This window comes from Oncorhynchus mykiss, chromosome 8 (genome assembly GCF_057628025.1).
Source record: "Oncorhynchus mykiss isolate SJ-2025 chromosome 8, ASM5762802v1, whole genome shotgun sequence".
NCBI lineage: Eukaryota > Metazoa > Chordata > Actinopteri > Salmoniformes > Salmonidae > Oncorhynchus > Oncorhynchus mykiss.
Window position 1 is genome coordinate 83,792,258 of NC_143029.1, and position 19,826 is coordinate 83,812,083.

The following is a 19,826-nucleotide window of genomic DNA, read 5'->3' on the forward strand; positions in this document are numbered from 1 at the left end:
GTATCAGGGGTTAGAGGCAGGGTTCTATAGCACTGGGTCATGGGCATGTGGCTGGAGGTCAGCACAGTATCAGGGGTTAGAGGCAGGGTTCTGTAGCACTGGGTCATGGGCATGTGGCAGGAGGTCAGCACAGTATCAGGGGTTAGAGGCAGGGTTCTGTAGCACTGGGTCATGGGCATGTGGCTGGAGGTCAGCACAGTATCAGGGGTTAGAGGCAGGGTTCTATAGCACTGGGTCATGGGCATGCGGCAGGAGGTCAGCACAGTATCAGGGGTTAGAGGCAGGGTTCTATAGCACTGGGTCATGGGCATGCGGCAGGAGGTCAGCACAGTATCAGGGGTTAGAGGCAGGGTTCTATAGCACTGGGTCATAGGCATGCGGCAGGAGGTCAGCACAGTATCAGGGGTTAGAGGCAGGGTTCTGTAGCACTGGGTCATGGGCATGTGGCTGGAGGTCAGCACAGTATCAGGGGTTAGAGGCAGGGTTCTATAGCACTGGGTCATGGGCATGTGGCAGGAGGTCAGCACAGTATCAGGGGTTAGAGGCAGGGTTCTATAGCACTGGGTCATGGGCATGCGGCAGGAGGTCAGCACAGTATCAGGGGTTAGAGGGAGGGTTCTATAGCACTGGGTCATGGGCATGTGGCAGGAGGTCAGCACAGTATCAGGGGTTAGAGGCAGGGTTCTATAGCACTGGGTCATGGGCATGTGGCAGGAGGTCAGCACAGTATCAGGGGTTAGAGGCAGGGTTCTATAGCACTGGGTCATGGGCATGCGGCTGGAGGTCAGCACAGTATCAGGGGTTAGAGGCAGGGTTCTATAGCACTGGGTCATGGGCATGCGGCTGGAGGTCAGCACAGTATCAGGGGTTAGAGGCAGAGTTCGCTTCTAAACACATTTTTAGTTGAATTCCTGGTAATTTTACAGTCTTTTCTTTAACCAAAAACAACAACAACAACAAAAAATTCCCCCCAAAATTTTGGGGATCAAAATAAATCACTCGCTGGTCAGTTTTGGCCATGAGCCACCTGATGCTGACCACTGACCCATATCGTCTACTACTAGCAGAACTCTATGGGCCCTGGTCAAAAGCAGTACAGTCTTTTAGTAATAGTGTTAAATCCTCTGTATCCTGTGTATGTGAACAATAAACATTGATTTGATGTTTGTCAGAACTAGTCGACTGTATGGGGAATAGAGTGCTACTTGGAACACACACTGTCACATGACTGACAGTCAGTTTGAGTTGCAGTCAGCCTCACAACGCCCAGAGGTTGGCTGCATAAATAAAACACAAAGCCAACGGTTTCTAAAATATAAACTCTCCCCATGCGTGATTCATTTCTCCTCACTATGGCTGCTCTCTTTTAGACCTATAGTATGTTAACGCGTTTACAGGTTAAACCTACAGTATGTTTACAGGTTAAACCTACAGTATGTTAACGCGTTTACAGGTTAAACCTACAGTATGTTAACGCGTTTACAGGTTAAACCTACAGTATGTTTACAGGTTAAACCTACAGTATGTTAACGGGTTTACAGGTTAAACCTACAGTATGTTTACAGGTTAAACCTACAGTATGTTAACGGGTTTACAGGTTAAACCTACAGTATGTTTACACGTTAAACCTATAGTATGTTTACAGGTTAAACCTACAGTATGTTTACAGGTTAAACCTACAGTATGTTAACGGGTTTACAGGTTAAACCTACAGTATGTTTACACGTTAAACCTATAGTATGTTTACAGGTTAAACCTACAGTATGTTTACAGGTTAAACCTACAGTATGTTAACGCGTTTACAGGTTAAACCTACAGTATGTTAACGCGTTTACAGGTTAAACCTACAGTATGTTAACGCGTTTACAGGTTAAACCTACAGTATGTTTACAGGTTAAACCTATAGTATGTTTACAGGTTAAACCTACAGTATGTTTACACGTTAAACCTACAGTATGTTAACGGGTTTACACGTTAAACCTACAGTATGTTTACAGGTTAAACCTACAGTATGTTTACAGGTTAAACCTACAGTATGTTAACGCGTTTACAGGTTAAACCTACAGTATGTTAACGTGTTTACAGGTTAAACCTACAGTATGTTAACGCGTTTACAGGTTAAACCTATAGTATGTTTACAGGTTAAACCTACAGTATGTTTACAGGTTAAACCTACAGTATGTTTACAGGTTAAACCTACAGTATGTTTACAGGTTAAACCTACAGTATGTTAGCAGGTTAAACCTACAGTATGTTAGCGCGTTAAACCTACAGTATGTTTACAGGTTAAACCTACAGTATGTTTACAGGTTAAACCTACAGTATGTTAACGCGTTTACAGGTTAAACCTATAGTATGTTTACAGGTTAAACCTACAGTATGTTTACAGGTTAAACCTACAGTATGTTTACAGGTTAAACCTACAGTATGTTTACAGGTTAAACCTACAGTATGTTTACAGGTTAAACCTACAGTATGTTAGCGCGTTAAACCTACAGTATGTTTACAGGTTAAACCTACAGTATGTTTACACGTTAAACCTACAGTATGTTTACAGGTTAAACCTACAGTATGTTAACGCGTTTACAGGTTAAACCTACAGTATGTTAACGCGTTTACAGGTTAAACCTACAGTATGTTTACAGGTTAAACCTACAGTATGTTTACAGGTTAAACCTACAGTATGTTAACGCGTTTACAGGTTAAACCTACAGTATGTTTACAGGTTAAACCTACAGTATGTTAACACGTTTACAGGTTAAACCTACAGTATGTTAACGCGTTTACAGGTTAAACCTACAGTATGTTTACAGGTTAAACCTACAGTATGTTAACACGTTTACAGGTGAAACCTACAGTATGTTTACAGGTTAAACCTACAGTATGTTAACGCGTTTACAGGTTAAACCTACAGTATGTTTACAGGTTAAACCTACAGTATGTTAACACGTTTACAGGTTAAACCTACAGTATGTTAACGCGTTTACAGGTTAAACCTACAGTATGTTTACAGGTTAAACCTACAGTATGTTAACACGTTTACAGGTGAAACCTACAGTATGTTTACAGGTTAAACCTACAGTATGTTAACGCGTTTACAGGTTAAACCTACAGTATGTTAACGCGTTAACAGGTTAAACCTACAGTATGTTAACGCATTTACAGGTTAAACCTACAGTATGTTAACGCGTTTACAGGTTAAACCTACAGTATGTTTACAGGTTAAACCTACAGTATGTTTACAGGTTAAACCTACAGTATGTTAACGCGTTTACAGGTTAAACCTATAGTATGTTAACGCGTTTACAGGTTAAACCTACAGTATGTTAACGTGTTTACAGGTTAAACCTACAGTATGTTTACAGGTTAAACCTACAGTATGTTAACGCGTTTACAGGTTAAATCTACAGTATGTTAACGCGTTTACAGGTTAAACCTACAGTATGTTAACACGTTTACAGGTTAAACCTACAGTATGTTTACAGGTTAAACCTACAGTATGTTTACGCGTTTACAGGTTAAACCTACAGTATGTTAACGCGTTTACAGGTTAAACCTACAGTATGTTAACGCGTTTACAGGTTAAACCTACAGTATGTTTACAGGTTAAACCTACAGTATGTTTACAGGTTAAACCTACAGTATGTTTACAGGTTAAACCTACAGTATGTTAACGCGTTTACAGGTTAAACCTATAGTATGTTAACGCGTTTACAGGTTAAACCTACAGTATGTTAACGCGTTTACAGGTTAAACCTACAGTATGTTAACGCGTTTACAGGTTAAACCTACAGTATGTTTACAGGTTAAACCTACAGTATGTTAACGCGTTTACAGGTTAAACCTACAGTATGTTAACGCGTTTACAGGTTAAACCTACAGTATGTTAACGCGTTAACAGGTTAAACCTACAGTATGTTAACGCGTTTACAGGTTAAACCTACAGTATGTTAACAGGTTAAACCTACAGTATGTTAACGCGTTTACAGGTTAAACCTACAGTATGTTAACGCGTTTACAGGTTAAACCTACAGTATGTTTACAGGTTAAACCTATAGTATGTTTACAGGTTAAACCTACAGTATGTTTACAGGTTAAACCTACAGTATGTTTACAGGTTAAACCTACAGTATGTTTACAGGTTAAACCTATAGTATGTTTACAGGTTAAACCTATAGTATGTTAACATGTTTACAGGGTGTTCATATGTAGGGTTTACTTACACTCTAAAACAAGCCTTAACTACGTCCCAAAAGTCATCCTATCCTACTTTTTACCAGAGCCCTTTGGGCCCCTAGACAAAATTACTGCACTATACAGTATAGGGAATAGGGTGCCATTTGGGACACACATAGGGTTTTCATATATAGGGTATAGTTACAGTTGTAAAACGTCCCGTTTGATCAAAACGGCCTTATTTAGTGCTACGCTGACTCGCCACAATGTTTATCCGCCACTGTATCTTCATTATTTCTGTTTGCTGGGCTTGCACAATGATATCTGCGTCCCAAATGGCACCCTATTCCCTATATAGTGCACTACTTTTGACCAGGGCCCTTTGGGGTGTATTTTAGTTATTTTTATTTTACCTTTATTTTAGGAGGGAGTCACCGTTATAGGGTACCATTCAAAAGTAGTGCACTATTATAGAGGCAATAGGGTGCCATTTGGGATGCAGATATCGTGTGGCTTCTTCATTCACCATTACTAAGGGAGGGAGGGAGGATGGGAGGGAGGGAGGATGGTTGGGAGGGAGGGAGGGAGGTTGGGAGGGAGGGATGATGGGAGGGAGGGAGGGAGGTTGAACAGCTAGTAGCTGACTGCCCTGGAGGCTGAAGCAACAGCATCACACAATCAGGCTGTACTGGAATACAGTGCATGTAATATTAATCCCAGCTAACGCACCATCCCCAACCATTCTCTTCCTCCATCCCTACACTCCTTCCTCTCTCTCACTGACTCATTCACATTCTCTTTATCCAGGCGCTGTCTCCCCCTTTCTTTCAGTCACACCTCCCTCCTTCTCCTGTCTGTCTATCCTCTTTTCTCTCCAGATGGCCGTGAGAAGCCCCTGTCTTTCTTTCTTTCTCTTGCTCTGTCTCTTTCTCCACAGGTGACCGGTTAGTCGTTAGCGTTTGGATCAGTTTATGTTTAACTGATCCATCCTCTAATCAATCTCTACCTCTCTATCTGTCTCTACCTCTCTCTACCTCTCTCTACCTCTCTATCTGTCTCTACCTCTCTCTACCTCTCTCTACCTCTCTACCTGTCTCTACCTCTCTCTCTACCTCTCTATCTGTCTCTACCTCTCTACCTCTCTTTCTACCTCTATCTGTCTCTACCTCTCTCTCTACCTCTCTACCTCTCTCTCTACCTCTCTACCTGTCTCTACCTCTCTCTCTACCTCTCTACCTGTATCTACCTCTCTCTACCTCTCTACCTCTCTACCTGTCTCTACCATCTCTACCTGTCTCTCTACCTCTCTACCTGTCCCTACCTTTCTACCTGTCTATCCTCTCCACCTGTCTCTACCTCTCTACCTGTCTCTACCTCTCTCTCTACCTCTCTACCTGTCTCTACCTCTCTCTCTACCTCTCTACCTGTCTCTACCTCTCTCTCTACCTCTACCTGTCTCTACCTCTCTCTCTACCTCTCTACCTGTCTCTACCTCTCTCTCTACTTCTCCACCTGTCTCTAACTCTCTACCTCTCTACCTGTCTCTATCTCTCTACCTGTCTCTATCTCTCTACCTGTCTCTACCTCTCTACCTGTCTCTACCTACCTGTCTCTATCTCGCTACCTGTCTCTACCTACCTGTCTCTCTACCTGTCTACCTGTCTCTCTACCTGTCTATACCTGTCTCCCTACCTGTCTTTCTACCTCTCTACCTGTCTCTATACCCATCTCTAACTGTCTCTCTACCTCTCTACCTGTCTCTATACCCATCTCTAACTGTCTCTCTACCTCTTTACCTGTCTCTATACCCATCTCTACCTGTCTCTCTACCTCTCTACCTGTCTCTATACCCATCTCTACATGTATCTCTACCTCTCTACCTGTCTCTCTACCTCTCTACCTGTCTCTATACCTCTCTACCTGTCTCTATACCCATCTCTAACTGTCTCTCTACCGCTCTACCTGTCTCTATACCCATCTCTACCCGTCTCTCTACCCGTCTCTCTACCGGTCTCTCTACCTGTCTCTACCTCTCTACCTGTCTCTCTACCTGTCTCTACCTGTCTCTCTACCTGTCTCTCTACCTCTCTACCTGTCTCTATACCCATCTCTAACTGTCTCTCTACCGCTCTACCTGTCTCTATACCCATCTCTACCCGTCTCTCTACCTGTCTCTACCTCTCTACCTGTTCTCTACCTGTCTCTACCTGTCTCTCTACCTATCTCTCTACCTCTCTACATGTCCCTATACCCATCTCTACTTGTCTCTCTACCTCTCTACCTGTCTCTACCTCTCTACTTCTCTCTGCCTGTCTCTCTGTCTGTCAATGAGTTGTGTTAGTATTCAGGCAGGGACTTAGCTCCTAAACCTCTCCCTAGTCACCTTCGGACTAATTTCTCTGTCTGTCAGTGAGCTGTGTTAGTATTCAGGCAGGGACTTAGCTCCTACACCCCTCCCTAGTCACCTTCTGACTGATTTATCTGGCTGCATCTGAAAATGGCACCCTGTTCCCTATGGGCACTGGTCAAAAGTAGTGCACTATATAGGTATGGGCACTGGTAAAAAGTAGTGCACTATATAGGTATGGGCACTGGTCAAAAGTAGTGCACTGTATACTGCCCTATAAATGCAAAACTCACTAACTACGAATTTGGTCAAATGTCTTTGATCTGTTGTAATGACACAAGAACAAGCCAGTTGATCAGAATATATCATGGAGTGTCAGAAATTGCTGTCTGTCTAGAGTCTAGATTGAAGTCAGATTTACCATTTGGTGTGCAGTAGCAGGGAATAGGGGATAGGGTACAGGGTATAGGGGATAGGGTATAGGGGATAGGGTACAGTGAATAGGGAATAGGGGATAGGGGATAGGGTATAGGGAATAGGGTATAGGGGATAGGGGATAGGGTATAGGGAATAGGTTATAGGGGATAGGGGATAGGGTATAGGGGATAGGGGATAGGGTATAGGGTGTAGGGGATAGGGTACAGTGAATAGGGGATAGGGGATAGGGGATAGGGGATAGTGGATAGTGAATAGGGTATGGGAATAGGGTACAGTGAATAGGCTGTAGGGAATAGGCTATAGGGAATAGGCTATAGGGAATAGGGTACAGTGAATGTACCTACCCTGTCCATAGTCACTGTAACTAGAGCCATGTACCTACCCTGTACCCTGTCCATAGTCACTGTAACTAGAGCCATGTACCTACCCTGTACCCTGTCCATAGTCACTGTAACTAGAGCCACGTACCTACCCTGTACCCTGTCCATAGTCACTATAACTAGAGCCATGTACCTACCCTGTACCCTGTCCATAGTCACTGTGACTAGAGCCACGTACCTACCCTGTACCCTGTCCATAGTCACTGTGACTAGAGCCACGTACCTACCCTCTACCCTGTCCATAGTCACTGTGACTAGAGCCACGTACCTACCCTGTACCCTGTCCATAGTCACTGTGACTAGAGCCACGTACCTACCCTGTACCCTGTCCATAGTCACTGTGACTAGAGCCACGTACCTACCCTGTACCCTGTCCATAGTCACTGTGACTAGAGTCACGTACCTACCCTGTACCCTGTCCATAGTCACTGTGACTAGAGCCACATACCTACCCTGTACCCTGTCCATAGAGCACTGTGACTAGAGCCACGTACCTACCCTGTACCCTGTCCATAGTCACTGTGACTAGAGCCACGTACCTACCCTGTACCCTGTCCATAGTCACTGTGACTAGAGCCACATACCTACCCTGTACCCTGTCCATAGAGCACTGTGACTAGAGCCACGTACCTACCCTGTACCCTGTCCATAGTCACTATAACTAGAGCCATGTACCTACCCTGTACCCTGTCCATAGTCACTGTAACTAGAGCCACGTACCTACCCTGTACCCTGTCCATAGTCACTGTGACTAGAGCCACGTACCTACCCTGTACCCTGTCCATAGTCACTGTGACTAGAGCCACGTACCTACCCTGTACCCTGTCCATAGTCACTGTGACTAGAGCCACGTACCTACCCTGTACCCTGTCCATAGTCACTGTAACTAGAGCCACGTACCTACCCTGTACCCTGTCCATAGTCACTGTAACTAGAGCCACGTACCTACCCTGTACCCTGTCCATAGTCACTGTGACTAGAGCCACGTACCTACCCTGTACCCTGTCCATAGTCACTGTGACTAGAGCCACGTACCTACCCTGTACCCTGTCCATAGTTACTGTAACTAGAGCCATGTACCTACCCTGTACCCTGTCCATAGTCACTGTGACTAGAGCCACGTACCTACCCTGTACCCTGTCCATAGTCACTGTGACTAGAGCCACGTACCTACCCTGTACCCTGTCCATAGCAGCCCAGTGTATATTTCTACTACAGTTTATTTTTTAGTCATTCAATTAGATTCCTCTGACCTTTTCCTTTTCACTAACTCAGAAGACACTTTGCTCCGCTGTATTTTCCGTAAAGACCGTGGTTGAGTCCCCAATGGCAGCCCTATTCTATTTAGTGTGTATTCATTTTAAACCAGGGCCCATAGGGTTCTGGCCAAAAGCAGTGCAGTATTTAGAGAATAGGGGGCCATTTGGGATATACCCTATGCCCTTACCCCTTGAGTTTCCTCTTACTTACAATATACCCCTATAAATAGTAACCACCATGGCCATGTGGGTGGCCTCTCTCTCTCCAGTGGCCTTACCTTCCCAGCCCACTCACATGTCTTTAGCCGCAGTAAGATGAGGGTTTTCAGAAATATGTTATTTGCTGTCATTATCAAGGTCCATTCTATAGTGCTGATGAATGAGTGAGTGAACTGATGCACGTGTGAATTGTGTTGATTCAGTTTTGATTCAGTGACAAGCTGAATGTGAGATGTGTAGCATGTGAGATGTGTAGCATGTGAGATGTGTAGCATGTGAGATGTGTAGCATGTGAGATGTGTTGATTCAGTGTTGATTCAGTGTTAATTCAGTGTTGATTCAGTGACAAGCTGAATGTGAGATGCATATCAGTCCTGTCTCTAACTCAAAGATGCTTGTTTTTTCACCCCTTGCAGCTCTGGAGACCTCCCCCCGTCACTTGCCTCCCCCTTACCTCCTAAATGTACCTCTCTTTGTCTCTTCTCCTCCTAAATGTACCTCTCTCTGTCTCTTCTCCTCCTAAATGTACCTCTCTCTGTCTCGTTTCCTCCTAAATGTACCTCTCTCTGTCTCGTTTCCTCCTAAATGTACCTCTCTCTGTCTCGTTTCCTCCTAAATGTACCTCTCTTCTCTTCTCTGATGTAAATACCTCCCTCCTACCTTCAATCCTAATCCATCTATTTCCTCATTTTTAACACGGCCATCTCTCCCCCATGTCCTCTGTGCTAACACACCTCTCTCCTCCCTCTCTCCTCTCCCCCTCTCTCTCCTCCACTCTCCTCCCTCTCCCCTTTCTCACACTCCTCCTTTCCTGCTGAAGTGACTCCTCTCCTCCCCTCTTCCCTCCTCCTCTCCACAGGTCCCTGTTCTCTCCATCGGGGACCCGTCCAAGCTGAAGGCCGCCGCCTCAGAAAAGAAGAAGCAGGAGTCACGCAAGGATAAGAAATAGGATACGGAGAGCAGAGAGCTAGAGCCCCAAAACACAGCCCACACAGCCCACACAGCCCAGCACAAAGCACTGAGACAGCCAGGGAGAGCAGGAACAGGGGGAGGGGACTCACCCAAGGGGGAGAGGCCTGACAGGGTGCTGATGACCATTGAGCTGGAGCTCTCCAAGGGGGACAAAGGGGGGGGGGGGAATGGGGGTGGGTCTGCCTCAGCCAAATCAGCCAGTTTCCTGTCCCAGCTCGCCAAAAAACTGACCCTGAAATAAGTGAATGAGACGGACAGGGGTTTTAAATGGAGGACGATACTGTCTGAAATCATACTGGAGAGAGAGGCAGAGGAGGGTCTGAGAGAGGCGGTCCTAATGAACTTAAAGGCTACGTCTCAAATAGTACCCTATTCCTTATATAGTACACTACTTTAGACCAGAGCCCTATAGGTAGCAGTGCACTATATAGGGAGTAGGGTGCAGTTTGGGAGGCAGAGTAAGTCTGTCTAGTACAGTATATTCCTTCCCACGAGATCTAAGCTTTTACAACTGAAACGATCATCATTAGGGTCTTAATGCCACGCTGAGGAGAACATAGACACAATACTGAGGTGAATATGGACGCAATACTGAGGAGAACATAGACACAATACTGAGGAGAACATGGACACAATACTGAGGAGAACATAGACACAATACTGAGGAGAACATAGACACAATACTGAGGAGAACATGGACACAATACTGAGGAGAACATGGACACAATACTGAGGAGAACATGGACACAATACTGAGGAGAACATAGACACAATAGTGCTTCCAAAAATATGATAAGTCAATGAAAGCCCTCCGACTACTAACTGTTAGTGTCTTCTGGATCGCATCACCTGACTGCTGGTTGGATAACAACATCTGACTGCTGGTTGGATAACAACACCTGACTGCTGGTTGGATAACAACACCTGACTGCTGGTTGGATAACAACATCTGACTGCTGGTTGGATAACAACATCTGACTGCTGGTTGGATAACAACATCTGACTGCTGGTTGGATAACAACATCTGACTGCTGGTTGGATAACAATATCTGACTGCTGGTTGGATAACAACATCTGACTGCTGGTTGGATAACAACATCTGACTGCTGGTTGGATAACAACATCTGACTGCTGGTTGGATAACAACATCTGACTGCTGGTTGGATAACATCTGAAAAGCTTTGTTTCCATCCTGTCATTGTAGATTTGATGCAAGGCAGTATTTCTCTACCACGTCTGTCTGACACTCATCACAAGGGTCCTGGATACAGGGACAACCCAATTTGTTATTTCCAGCTGTGTCCCAAATGGCATCTTGTTCCCTACATAGTGCACTCTGGGCCTTGGTCAAAAGTAGTGCACTGTGTAAGGAATAGGGTGCCATTTGGGAGACAGTCTGCCTTCCCCCTCACACTGGCGTTCTCTCTTTCCCTTTCCTCCTTTCAGTGGAACACTTTGCATTCAGACTCTTCTTATTGAAACAGTTCAAGTGGTTTTAAAAACTTTTAATGCTAACTCTTTCACATCCTCTCTTCCCTATTTATGTTCCCCTCTCTCTCTTTCCCCCTCTCTCTCCCCTCCCACTCGCTCTATTTCCCCCTGTCTCTTTCTCTCTCTCCCCTGTCTCTTTCTCTCTCCCCCTCTCTCTCCCCCTGTCTCTCCCTCTCTCTCACCCTCTCCCCCTCTCTCCCCCTCTATCTCATTTCCCTTATCTCTTTCTCTCCAATAGATTTTATGAATCTTATTTCTCAAGGTCTTGATTTCCTTCCACCTGACTGCTTCAGCTTCCATAGACCACACCCCTTTAGACCGCACCCATCTAGACCACCCCCCCCTTTAGACCACACCCCATTCAGACCACACCCCTTTCCCCATCTGCTCCACCTCCTGAGTGCACTTGTCCTATCTCATTAAGCCCTATGAAAGACTAGTCCTATCAAACTCAGTGTCTCCTCTGTAGAATATACAACACATAACCCCTCCAGCTAGCATCAAGTAGAGCTGACCCAGTATAGACATGCAGTGTAATATATGGACCCTGCTAATGTAGAGATACTAATGGCTTCAGGGAGGGGTCAAATAGTTCCTGAAATTTCTATTAAGGTTTCCTGCTGCTGGTTGCTTAGCTCAATGGCTCAATCAGATCAGATGAGAGTGGTGCGGAAAGAGAGTGTGAGTGCACCCTGCACTGACGAGTCAGACGAGTCAGAGAAATATGATTCCAAGCTCTTAGCTTGTGTCGATGGGTTCAACCCGTAGTTCATTTCACCGGGTGATTCAATCCCTTCACATTTGAGCTAATGGAGGTCATAGTTCTACACTGGGCTGTGCTCTGCTGTTTGGCTGTCAGTGCATGCTGAAGGTTAGGTTATTTCTGGCTCCATAAGGGCGTATACAGGATTACTGTAACAGCTGCAAAACAGGAAAACACTTGTTTGTTTATGACTGAGAGTATGTCCCAAATATCATTCTATTCTCTCTGTTGTTGTGACTGAGAGTATGTCCTGAATGGCACTCTATTCTCTCTGTTGTTGTGACTGAGAGTATTTCTTGAATGGCACTCTATTCTCTCTGTTGTTGTGACTGAGAGTATGTCCCAAATATCATTATATTCTCTCTGTTGTTGTGACTGAGAGTATGTCCCAAATATCATTCTATTCTCTCTGTTGTTGTGACTGAGAGTATGTCCCAAATATCATTCTATTCTCTCTGTTGTTGTGACTGAGAGTATGTCCTGAATGGCACTTTATTCTCTCTGTTGTTGTGACTGAGAGTATGTCCTGAATGGCACTCTATTCTCTCTGTTGTTGTGACTGAGAGTATTTCTTGAATGGCACTCTATTCTCTCTGTTGTTGTGACTGAGAGTATTTCCTGAATGGCATTCTATTCTCTCTGTTGATGTGACTGAGAGTATGTCCTGAATGGCATTCTATTCTCTCTGTTGTTGTGACTGAGTCCATGAAATGATGTCACATTGACAGCCAGTGGACATTCTCAGGCCATGACAACAGAGGGATACCAACAAGTGATTCATCCTTATACTCCTCCAGGTTATTTTGGTCCCGTTAATCCCTCCTGCATGTGTCTCCCTCACTCAGATCATTATTTTAGCACTTGCTGGCAACTGGATCGCTCTCTCTCTCTGTCTGTCTCTTTCTCTCTCTCTCTCTTTCTCTCTCTTTCTCTCTCTCTCTCTTTCTCTCTCTTTCTCTCTCTCTCTCTCTCTTTCTCTCTCTTTCTCACACACAGACACACACTCTCTCTCTATCCTTTAGTGACACTAAACTATGTTCCCTCATAGATTACCCAATCCACTCTCCACTCTATACTTAAGTCTCTTCTATCTGTATAGATACAGACTGAATCAGATGTCTTCTATCTGTATAGATATAGACTGTATCAGATCTACTCTATCTGTATAGATACAGACTGTATCAGACCTCTTCTATCTGTATAGATACAGACTGTATCAGATCTACTCTATCTGTATAGATGCAGACTGTATCAGACCTCTTCTATCTGTATAGATATAGACTGTATCAGACCTCTTCTATCTGTATAGATAGACTGTATCAGATCTATTCTATCTGTATAGATATAGACTGTATCAGATCTATTCTATCTGTATAGATATAGACTGTATCAGACCTCTTCTATCTGTATAGATATAGACTGTATCAGATCTATTCAATCTGTATAGATACAGACTGTATCAGACCTCTTCTATCTGTATAGATATAGACTGTATCAGACCTCTTCTATCTGTATAGATAGACTGTATCAGATCTATTCTATCTGTATAGATATAGACTGTATCAGATCTATTCTATCTGTATAGATATAGACTGTATCAGACCTCTTCTATCTGTATAGATACAGACTGTATCAGACCTCTTCTATCTGTATAGATATAGACTGTATCAGACCTCTTCTATCTGTATAGATAGACTGTATCAGATCTATTCTATCTGTATAGATATAGACTGTATCATATATATTCTATCTGTATAGATATAGACTGTATCAGACCTCTTCTATCTGTATAGATACAGACTGTATCAGACCTCTTCTATCTGTATAGATACAGACTGTATCAGACCTCTTCTATCTGTATAGATACAGACTGTATCAGATCTATTCTATCTGTATAGATATAGACTGTATCAGACCTCTTCTATCTGTATAGATAGACTGTATCAGATCTATTCTATCTGTATAGATATAGACTGTATCAGATCGATTCTATCTGTATAGATACAGACTGTATCAGACCTCTTCTATCTGTATAGATATAGACTGTATCAGACCTCTTCTATCTGTATAGATACAGACTGTATCAGATCTATTCTATCTGTATAGATACAGACTGTATCAGACCTCTTCTATCTGTATAGATATAGACTGTATCAGATCTATTCTATCTGTATAGATACAGACTGTATCAGACCTCTTCTATCTGTATAGATACAGACTGTATCAGATCTATTCTATCTGTATAGATACAGACTGTATCAGACCTCTTCTATCTGTATAGATATAGACTGTATCAGATCTATTCTATCTGTATAGATATAGACTGTATCAGATCTATTCTATCTGTATAGATACAGACTGTATCAGACCTCTTCTATCTGTATAGATATAGACTGTATCAGATCTATTCTATCTGTATAGATATAGACTGTATCAGACCTCTTCTATCTGTATAGATATAGACTGTATCAGACCTCTTCTATCTGTATAGATATAGACTGTATCAGATCTATTCTATCTGTATAGATATAGACTGTATCAGATCTATTCTATCTGTATAGATATAGACTGTATCAGATCTATTCTATCTGTATAGATATAGACTGTATCAGACCTCTTCTATCTGTATAGATATAGACTGTATCAGACCTCTTCTATCTGTATAGATACAGACTGTATCAGACCTCTTCTATCTGTATAGATATAGACTGTATCAGACAAAGGCAGACCCGTCTCAAACAAACTCAGCAGTTCTTTATTTTTCTTCTTCTTCTTCTTCCTCCTCTTCTTCCTCCTCTTCTCTCTTTTTCAAACTCAGTGATGGACACCTCTCCTCTCCTCCACCCCCCTGATCACCAGCACCCCTCTCACTCCCCCACCAATACCACCACACCCCTGCACGTTCATTCACCCACCATTTCTGCTGGTTGGAATGCCACGTCGCTGTCTTCTGCCCAACTATTGGCCAGGGATGGAAACAGAATCATCCTCGTTAGTTCTCATTGAAGACTTAAATTTAGCTTATAGCTCTCTGCCGGTGGCAAAAGTGTGTGTTTTATGTGTCTGTGTGTCTAGTCAGACTGTCATGTCAAACAAAAGATGAGGGGAAAAACTGTGTATATGTGTGTCACCCTAAAGTAAATAGTTACACATTTACATTTGACTTTACATGTGCACGAAAATACATGGAGACCATGTTTTGTTTGAGAGAGGCAGACATGTGATAGATCTTCTTATGACATTTAATCACATTTCTGCCCTTGTATCTGGAGGGGGATTCTGTGTGGCTGTTCATTTCTTTGTGCATGTTTTCCAGGTGTGGAAAATAACATCATTTGTCATTTCAGGTGTTGGTAAACTGCATGGGGCTACAGGAGGCACTGACACAGTGAGGGGGAGATTATGGGGAGGACAAGGGAGGTAAACTTCACATGTTGTCCGTGGTAATGAGATTAGAAAAAAAGGAGGTTGTTGGGATGAAGATACTTTGGCGAGAGAGACTTATCTTGTGTGTTAAGTCAAACCAAAGTCCATATGTATCAGTAAAGATAAGGCCTCAGCTTTCTATTTCAATATCCTTACCCTGAGCTTCTGTTCTGAAGGATTGTTAGGCTATGCAAGGTGGTTAGTGTAGTTCTGAACGCTTGATAGGCTATGCATGGGGGTTAGTGTAGTTCTGAATGATTGTTAGGATATGCATGATGGTTAGTGTAGTTCTGAATGATTGTTAGGATATGCATGGTGGTTAGTGTAGTTCTGAATGATTGTTAGGATATGCATGGTGGTTAGTGTAGTTCTGAATGATTGTTAGGATATGCATGGTGGTTAGTGTAGTTCTGAATGATTGTTAGGATATGCATGGTGGTTAGTGTAGTTCTGAATGATTGTTAGGATATGCAAGGTGGTTAGTGTAGTTCTGAACGCTTGATAGGCTATGCATGGTGGTTAGTGTAGTTCTGAATGATTGATAGGCTATGCATGGGGGTTAGTGTAGTTCTGAATGATTGTTAGGATATGCATGGTGGTTAGTGTAGTTCTGAACGCTTGATAGGCTATGCATGGGGGTTAGTGTAGTTCTGAATGATTGTTAGGATATGCATGGTGGTTAGTGTAGTTCTGAATGATTGTTAGGATATGCATGATGGTTAGTGTAGTTCTGAATGATTGTTAGGATATGCATGGTGGTTAGTGTAGTTCTGAATGCGCTCTGTTCTTTTAGCTGTGGTCATAGGGAGGGAGCTAGTGTGACGCACACCACGGTTCATTAAGGCAACAGGAACTAGATATCTCTGTTTACCTCAATGCTGTTTAACCAACTATCCATCATCAGATGTGAGTAGTTTGAATGTTTCTTTCATTCCTCTTTCAGTACGGCCACACAGACTCCTGATACAATACTACAAACTGCATTAAAATGTCTTCACACTGTTTTGTTGGATGTATAGTTTGTTGTGTACTGCATTAGTTTAGGTTGTTAGATAACATTCCTGTCTTAGAAATTTTAAGCGTCTTACATTTATTAGTTTTTTTTTAATGCTTATAATTGAAGTGTGCTAGTAATATAAATTCTACAGTCATGTAAAATAGGTTGTAACAATAAAAATTAAAATAAAAATTAAAGCATCAAACGCATCTCGGTTGTATAAGAGGAATAAAATAAACTCAAATAAAAAATGTCTATTCTCCATGTCTGTTTGAGTCAAATATGTTCTGATAAGCCATTGGATCATTTATTTCAGGGATCGAGGTATGGGGCCACAAACAATCTGAGCGCATCATGAGAGGGGGCCGCAGTGGCTCCCGGGTCTGCATACCCAGACATGCAATCAGAGCAGGCCTTAGACTTTTTGGAGAAAATGTTGCAGTTTTTAAGCAAATTTACTGCAATTCAACAAATTTTGCTATGAGGAGGGAGAAAAATGTGCAGTTTTATAACTCGTTTCCTGCAATTCTACACATGTTGTCATGAGGTGGAGCAAACTGTTTGCACACACATTTCTGCCCTTGTATCTGGAGGGGGATACTGTGTGTTTATCATTTCTTTGTGCATGTTTTCCAGGTGCGGAAAATAAAATCCTTTTCCATTTCAGGTGTTTGTAAACTGCATGGGGCTACAGGAGGCACTGACACAGTGAGGGGGAGATTATGGGGAGGACAAGGGAGGTAAACTTCACATGTTGTCCGTGGTAATGAGATTGGAAAAAAGAAGGTGGTTGCTGGGATGAAGATACTTTGGCGAGAGAGACTTATCTTGTGTGTTAAGTCAAACCAAAGTCCATACAGTGGGGCAAAAAAGTATTTAGTCAGCCACCAATTGTGCAAGTTCTCCCACTAAAAAATATGTGAGAGGCCTGTAATTTTCATCATAGGTACACTTCAACTATGACAGACAAAATTAGAAAAAAAATCCAGATAATCACATTGTAGGATTTTTAATGAATTTATTTGCAAATTATGGTGGAAAATAAGTATTTGGTCACCTACAAACAAGCAAGATTTCTGGCTCTCACAGACCTGTAACTTCTTCTTTAATAGGCTCCTCTGTCCTCCACTCGTTACCTGTATTAATGGCACCTGTTAGAACTTGTTATCAGTATAAAAGACACCTGTCCACAACCTCAAACAGTCACACTCCAAACTCCACTATGGCCAAGACCAAAGAGCTGTCAAAGGACACCAGAAACAAAATTGTAGACCTGCACCAGGCTGGGAAGACTGAATCTGCAATAGGTAAGCAGCTTGGTTTGAAGAAATCAACTGTGGGAGCAATTATTAGGAAATGGAAGACATACAAGACCACTGATAATCTCCCTCGATCTGGGGCTCCACGCAAGATCTCACCCCGTGGGGTCAAAATGATCACAAGAACGGTGAGCAAAAATCCCAGAACCACACGGGGGGGGGGGGGGGGGGGGGACCTAGTGAATGACCTGCAGAGAGCTGGGACCAAAGTAACAAAGCCTACCATCAGTAACACACTACGCCGCCAGGGACTCAAATCCTGCAGTGCCAGACGTGTCCCCCTGCTTAAGGCAGTACATGTCCAGCCCGTCTGAAGTTTGCTAGAGAGCATTTGGATGATCCAGAAGAAGATTGGGAGAATGTCATATGGTCAGATGAAACCAAAATATAACTTATATTTTGGTAAAAACTCAACTTGTCGTGTTTGGAGGACAAAGAATGCTGAGTTGAATCCAAAGAACACCACACCTACTGTGAATCATGGGGGTGGAAACATCATGCTTTGGGGCTGTTTTTCTGCAAAAGGACCAGGACGACTGATCCGTGTAAAGGAAAGACTGGATGGGGCCATGTATCGTGAGATTTTGAATGAAAACCTCCTTCCATCAGCAAGGGCATTGAAGATGAAACGTGGCTGGGTCTTTCAGCATGACAATGATCCCAAACACAATGCCCGGGCAACGAAGGAGTGGCTTCGTAAGAAGCATTTCAAGGTCCTGGAGTGGCCTAGCCAGTCTCCAGATCTCAACCCCATAGAAAATCTTTGGAGGGAGTTGAAAGTCCGTGTTGCCCAGCAACAGGCCCAAAACATCACTGCTCTAGAGGAGATCTGCATGGAGGAAGGAATGGGCCAAAATACCAGCAACAGTGTGTGAAAACCATGTGAAGACTTACAGAAAACGTTTGACCTCTGTCATTGCCAACAAAGGGTATATAACAAAGTATTGAGATAAACTTTTGTTATTGACCAAATACTTATTTTCCACCATAATTTGAAAAACATTCATAAAATATCCTGCAATGTGATTTTCTGGATTATTTTCTTCTCATTTTGTCTGTCATAGTTGAAGTGTACCTATGATGAAAATTACAGGCCTCTCTCATCTTTTTAAGTGGGAGAACTTGCACAATTGGTGGCTGACTAAATACTTTTTTGCCCCACTGTATGTATCAGTAAAGATAGGGCCTCAGCTTTCTCTTTCAAGATCCTTACCCTGAGCTTCTGTTCTGAATGCTTGATAGGCTATGCAAGGTGGTTAGTGTAGTTCTGAATGCTTGTTAGGCTATCCAAGGGCGTAAAATGTTTTGTTTTTGTCACGTAGACCGGACAGGTGCAGTAAAATCTGTTGTTTTACAGGGTCAGCCATCGTAGTACGGAGGCCCTGAAGCAAATTTGGGTTAAGTGCCTTGCTCAAGGGCACCAACAGATTTTCTTTACCTTGTCGGCTCGGGTATTCGAAGCAGTGACCTTTCGGTTACTGGTCTAACACTCTAACTGCTAGGCTAATTTCCTGCAACGCTACACATATGGCCATAGGATGGAGAGAAATATTTGCAGTTTTTTTATATGATATCTGAGTGAGAGGGATTAACAAAATAAATGGAGGCTCCCCGGTCAGTAATTAGGCCATGATTACTACAGACTAATTTACCAATCTAAAAAAATTGTAGCTGACAAGGGCTAATTGAGTTACTGTCAGTGACTGACATCACAAGAGACAAACTGCTGATCTACTTCCTATCTTATTTGGCAATGGTTTTGAATAATGGGAGGCGTAGTATGAGTACTTTTCTAATCTTTTGCAATCCCTTTTTTGGTGGCAAGTAACACGATATAATTGCTATGGAAGTCATAGTAGATTACATTAGAGATATACCGTGTAGTAGGGTTTCTCTGGAACTCTCCGTGTGGTGTTAGATTTACCGAGATCAGTCACTCGGGTTTGGTTGTGACTTTGGTTCTTTGGTAAATGTGGGTAAGATTGTATACCGTGGTCCTTAGCCCTGGTCCGTGCCCAGTTTATTTAGCACGTGTAAAA

The 19,826-nt window shown here is 43.0% G+C and overlaps 1 protein-coding gene across 4 annotated transcripts in view; it reads left to right on the forward strand.

Annotated features, from left to right (window-relative positions):
- mpz (myelin protein zero) overlaps window positions 1–16,730 on the forward strand; it is a 39,457-nt gene extending 22,727 nt beyond the window's left edge. Inside the window, exons 6-7 of one of the 4 annotated variants that reach the window (XM_090182849.1) lie at window positions 9,236–9,282; window positions 9,679–9,765. In XM_090182849.1, the coding sequence (XP_090038975.1) occupies window positions 9,236–9,280 (45 nt within the window). In that variant the 3' untranslated portion in view covers window positions 9,281–9,282; window positions 9,679–9,765. Of the gene's footprint in view, window positions 1–9,235; window positions 9,420–9,678 lie in introns of those variants that run through there. The other 3 variants (XM_021614029.3, XM_021614027.3, XM_021614028.3) reach the window with 3 other exon arrangements.
- The last annotated feature ends 3,096 nt before the right edge of the window (window positions 16,731–19,826 follow it).